General features: G+C 53.0%; 1 protein-coding gene across 1 annotated transcript; it reads right to left on the bottom strand.

The window, feature by feature from the left end:
- Nucleotides 1-183: 183 nt before the first annotated feature.
- LOC112617473 (cocaine esterase-like) lies at nt 184-2,585 on the bottom strand. Its single transcript, XM_025374241.1, has 2 exons — nt 2,212-2,585; nt 184-535 (listed from the first exon to the last, which is right to left on the bottom strand). The coding sequence occupies exons 1-2, from the start codon at nt 2,285-2,287 to the stop codon at nt 327-329; spliced, it is 285 nt and encodes a 94-aa protein (XP_025230026.1). The 5' UTR covers nt 2,288-2,585; the 3' UTR covers nt 184-326.
- Between the last annotated feature and the right edge of the window lie 4,162 nt (nt 2,586-6,747).

Raw genomic sequence — 6,747 nt, forward strand, 5'->3', positions numbered from 1 at the left:
CGAAACTTTCCCAGAGACACCTGCCCCTGGTGGCAGAGAAAGCTTGGCATAACCAGAATCTGGGGAGATCTGTGTCTCTGCCCCTCCCTTCAGCACCTGGAGCCAATGCCTCCCAAATGCCAACCCTTGAGCCAGGAGTCTGAGAAGTTATTTGGCCCTCCCGAGCCTCAGCATGCTCATTGGAAAAATGCACGTGGGGATCCACAAAACTCAGAAGGAAAACTGGCTGTGGGGGTTTAGGTGACATGACAATTGCAGCCTAGCTGAGCTCAGCGCACCCCCATCCCTGCCCTAGGGCATGGAGTTCCCTGGACCCCTGGGAGAGCTTACATGGCCGGATGGGTGGTTCCATCTCTCACACCACTCCAAGATTCAGGGGGCTCAGGGGGTGCAAATCGCAGCGGACCTAGAGGTGGCTTGGCAAAGGGAATTCCCAGGAAGGTATGGACCCCGGTATCGGCGCCCCTGACATGGACAAGACTTCCCAGCACCTGGCCCGCGTGTGTGGTCCGGATGGGACTGGCAGAGTCCTGGCCTGTTGGCAGAGAGACAGACATCACGGTTGGGTTTGACCAATCAGCTGCCCTCCCATACTGTTGTTATTGCTGCCTCCTTGCCACCCTCAGCTCAGCTCAAGGGATCCTGATATAAACACAGGCTTTACGAACTTCCTGCCTGTAACAGTCCCTTCCCACTCTGCCTCCCTGGGCCTGTCTCCATCCCACCAGGCTGAGGTTCCTTGGGGCCTGGCACCATCATTCAGCCCTAAGACACTCAAACAAAGAGTCACATGCCCTTGTTGGGACTAGAGTGTCCTTTCAACTGTGTGCCAGGTCATGTGACAGTAGGATGATGGTGGGAATTGAGCAGGCATGTTTCCTGTCCTCAGGGATATCATGCCCAAGGTGGCAAGAAATGACATAAAGAAAGCATCCTCCAAACCATGAGTGATGTTGGTGATCCTCCCATCTCTGCCTCTCAAAGTGTGGGATAACAGGTGTGAGCCACTGTGCTTGGCCAAAAATATTTTAAAAGGTAGCCATCTGTGAGGCCGGGCAAATCTTCCTGCTGGGCTCTTGGTGAATTCTAGAATGTGGTCAAGGGCAGGCACGGGAGGAAGCCCTGCAGGAGTGCACCATGGGGCAGAGGGAGTATGGACTCCACCTGGGCAGATTAAATTAGGAAAGGGTTGGGAGAGACAGTCATATTATAGACTTAGGAGAGTTTCAGGTAACAGGACCAAAGGCGGAAACAATCCTGGAGCTTCTGATAAGGGCCGGGAGAAGCCTGGCGGGCACACAGAGCCGTCACCTTTGCCCTGGAAACCAAGTTGTACCTTTGCCCAGGATGAAGTAAATAGCGTGAGGGACACCACAGCTCTTTGGCTCTTTTCTCTTGAAAAAGATATTTGCTTTTTCACCCAGGCTGGAGTGCATTAGTGTGATGAAGGCTCACTGCAGCCTCAACCTCCCCTGCTAGAGTGATCCTCCCACCTCAGCCTCCCAAGTAGTTGGGACTACAGGTCACAGGCCACCACAGCCCTTTAATTTCTTTAAATATTTTGTACACACCGAGTCTCACTATATTGCCCAGGCTGGCCTCCAACTCCTGGGCTCAAACGATTCTCCCCCTGGGCCTTCCAAAGTGCTGGGATTACAAGCGTGAGCCAATCACTCCCAGCCACTGCAGCCTTTTGGATCCCCTTTAGGATTTGGCCCCTGGGGGCTTCTGTTCCCCAAGGACCACTAATCTTGTCTGAAGCCCCTTTGGAGGGGTCAGGGCGCCCCCCTGGCCAAGGACGCCACACACTCAGAGCCAGATGCTGCGAGAAACTATTATTGTTATTACCGGCCGACAGCACCCTCTACTGCCACAATCATAAGAGGGAAATGGACGGAATCCCCGCACCCCCAATCCCTCACCCACTCCCACCCAGGGCTGCCGACCCTGCCTGGCATGTCCTGGCGCTCCTGGATCCCCTGTACTCTGCTGATTCTTCGCCGTGGTGTCCTGCAGCCAGACCCTTTCTGCGCTTCTAGGAGCCCACCTCGGGCGGCTGGGAGGCATGGCGTGGGGCTCACGAGTTCCACGCTGTCATCTACACCAGCTCCTGCCTCCCAGGCACCTTCCCTCCCGCACTGTCAGGTTCTGCCTCCGCAGCATTTGGCAGATCTGAGCCCGGTCCCTGTCGCCCCTCCGTGGGAGCCTCACCCTGGCCGCAGACTAGAAGCAGCAGGAGCCCACAGGCCACCGCACTCAGCCGCGCCCGAAGTCCGTGCAGCCGCATGGTCAACTTGCTGGTCTCGGTTCGCTGTCCGCGGACAGGCTGCTGTTCACCCAGAGGCTGCCCGGGTCGTTCCAGCCGTGGATCAGTGCCTCGCCCAGCCTCGGAGTTTGGACTGGGCAGGGAGTGGGTGGGGTGCGCTGGCTTTTCAGGGAAAGGTGGGTCTGGTAGGAGAGCAGGACTGAGCAGTCATAGATGGGTGGGGATCTAGTGGCAGGCAGGCCCGGGCACGGCCACTTCCCTTCTGCCTAGGCCCCTTTAGCATCCTCCGAACGGGCTGTGCGATTTCTACAGCCCCTCCCTTTAAAAAGGCCAAATATTTCTTTCTCCGGGAGCTCGGCTGTTAAGACGCGAGTCTGCCAAGGCTCCTGGCTGAATAAAAAACCTCTTCCTTCTTTAATCCGGTGTCTGAGGAGTTTTATCTGCGGCTCGTCCTGCTACATTTCTTGGTTCCCTGACCGGGAAGTGAGGTGATTAACGGATGGTCGAGGCAGCCCCTTAGGCAGCTTATGCCTGCCCTATAGAGCATCCCTTGGGGGAACTCTGGCCAGCTGGAGCGATGCGGATCCTGAGAGCGCTCCCGTGTAGGCAATTGCCCCGGTGGAATGCTTCCTCCGAGCAGTGCACAGCAGGTCCCCGTGGAGGATCAACACAGTGGCTGAACACCAGGAAGGAACCTGCACTTTAAGTCCGGACATCTGAAACTTGGTAAGACTAGTCTTTGGAACTTGCCCACTCCATTTGAGTGGAAGCGTGGCCTGATCACCCACAGCATGCCTGTACCAGCACTTTGGTTTTTGTTTTTGACTTGACTTGAATTGTTTGATACTTTGGTTTTGGTTTTGACCTGGCTCGGATTTCTGGGTACTCTGATTTTGGTTTTGATTCTGGTTTGGTATAAACTGAAAAGGTGTGTGTGCGCCCTTTTTACCCGTTCTTTGTTTTGTGGTGTGCATGTGGTGTGAGCGTGGTGTTTTGTCTCGAGGAAACATGGGTCAGACACAAAGTAAGCCCACTCCGCTAGGAACTATGTTGAAACATTTTAAGAAGGGATTTAATGGAGACTCTGGGGTTACTATGACACCAGGAAAACTTAGAACTTTGTGTGAAATAGATTGGCCAACATTAGAAGTGGGTTGGCCATCAGAAGGAAGCCTGGACAGGTTCCTTGTTTCTAAGGTATGGCACAAGGTAACTGGTAAGTCAGGACACTCAGACCAGTTGCCATACATAGACACTTGGTTACAACTGGTGCTAGACCCCCCACAGTGGCTAAGAGGGCAGGCAGCAGCAGTGCTAGTAGCAAAGGGACAGACAGCCAAGGAAGGATCCCGCTCCACTCGCCGAGGGAAATCAACTCCTGAAGTTCTGTTCGACCCAACATCAGAAGATCCATTGCAGGAGATGGCACCAGTGATCCCAGTGGTGCCCTCCCCTTACCAGGGAGAGAGGCTCCCCACTCTTGAGCCCACAGTGCTTGCGCCTCCGCAAGACAAACATATCCCTAGGCCACCCAGAGTAGACAAGAGAGGAGGTGAAGCCTCGGGAGAAACCCTTCCCTTGGCAGCTGGTTTGCGACACAAAACTGGGGTACAAATGCCCCTGAGAGTAACCAGTGTGCTTATTGTAAGGAAATGGGACATTGGAAGAACAAATGCCCTCAGCTAAAAGGAAAACAAGGAGGCTCAGAGCAGGAGGCTCCAGACAAGGAGGAAGGGGCCCTGCTCAACCTGGCAGAAGGGTTATTGGACTGAGGGGGACCCGGCTCAAGTGCCCCCAAAGAGCCTATGGTCAGGATGACAGTCGGGTGTAAAGACATTGATTTTCTTGTAGATACCAGTGCTGAACATTCTGTAGTAACCACCCCAGTCGCCCCCTTATCCAAAAAGACTATTGAGGTAATTGGAGCCACGGGGGTTTCAGCAAAGCAAGCTTTCTGATTCCCTCAGACTTGTACTGTAGGAGGACATAAAGTGACTCACCAGTTTTTGTACATGCCTGACTGTTCCTTGCCCTTGTTGGCAAGGGACTTGTTAGCGAGCTGAGAGCCACTATCTCCTTTTCAGAGCACAGGTCTTTGCTGCTAAACTGACCTGGAATGGGAGTCATTATGACCCTTACGGTACCCCAAGAGGAAGAATGGAGACTTTTCTTAACTGAGCTGAGCCAAGAGATAAGACCCGCTCTGGCTAAGCGGTGGCCAAAAGTGTGGGCAGAAGACAACCCTCCAGGGTTGGCCGTCAACCAAGCCCCCGTACTTATAGAAGTTAAGCCTGGGCACAGCCGGTTAGGCAAAAACAGTACTCAGTCCCCAGAGAAGCTCTTGAAGGTATCCAGGTCCATCTCAAGCACCTGAGAACCTTTGGAATTATATTTTCTTGTCAGTGTCCATGGACTACTCCCCTCCTGCCGGTTCCCAAGCCAGGGACCAAGGACTACAGGCCAGTACAGGATTTGCGCTTGGTTAATCAAGCTACAGTGACTTTACATCCAACGGTACCTAACCCGTACACATTGTTGGGGTTGCTGCCAGCTGAGGATACCTGGTTCACCTGCTTGGACCTGAAAGATGCTTTCTTTAGCATCAGATTAGCCCGTGAGAGCCAGAAGCTGTTTGCCTTTCAGTGGGAAGATCCGGAGTCAGGTGTCACTACTCACTACACTTGGACCTCGCTTCCCCAAGGGTTCAAGAACTCCCCCACCATCTTCGGGGAGGCATTGGCTCGAGACCTCCAGAAGTTTCCCACCAGAGACCTAGGCTGTGTGTTGCTCCAGTACGTTGATGACCTTCTGCTGGGACACCCCACAGCAGTCGGGTGCGCCAAGGGAACGGACGCCCTACTCCGGCACCTGGAGGACTATGGGTGTAAAGTGTCCAAGAAAAAAGCTCAGATCTGCTGACAGAAGGTACGTTACCTGGGATTTACTATCCGACAGGGGGAGCGCAGCCTGGGATCAGAAAGAAAGCAGGTCATTGGCAATCTACCGGAGCCTAAGAGCAGAAGGCAGGTGGGAAAATTCTTAGGAGCTGTGGGATTTTGCAGACTGTGGATCCCAAACTTTGCAATATCAGCCAAGCCTTTGCATGAGGTCACAAACGGGGGGACCGGGAACCTTTTAAATGGGGATCCCAACAACAGCAAGCCTTTCATGAGTTAAAGGAAAAACTTCTGTCAGCCCCAGCCCTGGGGCTACCCGATCTGACAAAGCCTTTTACATTGTATGTGTCAGAGAGAGAAAAGATGGCAGTTGGAGTTTTAACCCAAACTGTGGGGGTCTGGCGAAGGCCGGTGGCCAACCTCTCTAAACAACTAGACGGGGTTTCTAAAGGATGGCCCCCATGTTTGAGGGCCTTGGCAGCAACTGCCCTGCTAGTACAAGAAGCAGATAAGCTGACTCTTGGGCAAAACTTGAACATAAAGGCCCCCCATGCTGTGGTAACTTTAATGAATACTAAAGGACATCATTGGTTAACGAATGCTAGACTCACCAAGTACCAAAGTTTGCTCTGTGAAAATCCCCGTATAACCATTGAAGTTTGTAACACCCTGAACCCACCACCTGGCTCCCGGTATCAGAGAGCCCTGTCAAGCATGACTGTGTAGAAGTGTTGGACTCAGTTTACTCTAGCAGACTTGACGTCTGGGACCAGCCTTGGGCATCAGTAAACTGGGAAAGAGCAAAAAGAAAAAGAAAGACTAAGAGTAAGTGTAAAAAAAGAGAAATTAGTCATGTGAGAAGACGTGGACGTGGATGTAAATGTGAAAGAAGTCAAGTTAGGCAAGGATTCAAGAGCCGGACAAGGCTAGAGAGAGATTAATGTGCGAGATGCAAAAAAAAGGACACTAGAAGGATAAATGTTCAAAAAGGCAATAAAGGAAACGGCAAAGGCCGCAAGACAAAGAGGCCATCGGCCAAGGGCTGCTGCACCTTGGAGGAACCAAATACTGATCTGATCAGACTGACAGGAGCTGAAGAATATAAAGACTGGGGCAGACTAAGCACCTTCTCATTAGGCTCCCAGGAGCCCATGGTCACATTAGAAGTTAAAAGCAGCAAGATTCTGCTGTATCTGGATTCCAATTTCTCACTGAAGGCTAAGCCACTAAATAGAGTTACAAAGGGGGGGGGGGTGGGGAGAAAAACCCCTCCTCTAAGAAACCTAAACAGTAAAAAGGGCCGGGTGCGGTGGCTCAAGCCTGTAATCCCAGCACTTTGGGAGGCCGAGACGGGCGGATCACAAGGTCAGGAGATCGAGACCATCCTGGCGAACCCGGTGAAACCCCGTCTCTACTAAAAAATACAAAAAACTAGCCGGGAGAGGTGGCGGGCGCCTGTAGTCCCAGCTACTCGGGAGGCTGAGGCAGGAGAATGGCGTGAACCCGGGAGGCAGAGCTTGCAGTGAGCTGAGATCCGGCCACTGCACTCCAGCCTGGGTGACAGAGCGAGACCCCGTCTCAAAA

This window comes from Theropithecus gelada, unplaced genomic scaffold (assembly GCF_003255815.1).
Source record: "Theropithecus gelada isolate Dixy unplaced genomic scaffold, Tgel_1.0 HiC_scaffold_192, whole genome shotgun sequence".
In the NCBI taxonomy this organism is placed as follows: Eukaryota; Metazoa; Chordata; class Mammalia; order Primates; family Cercopithecidae; genus Theropithecus; species Theropithecus gelada.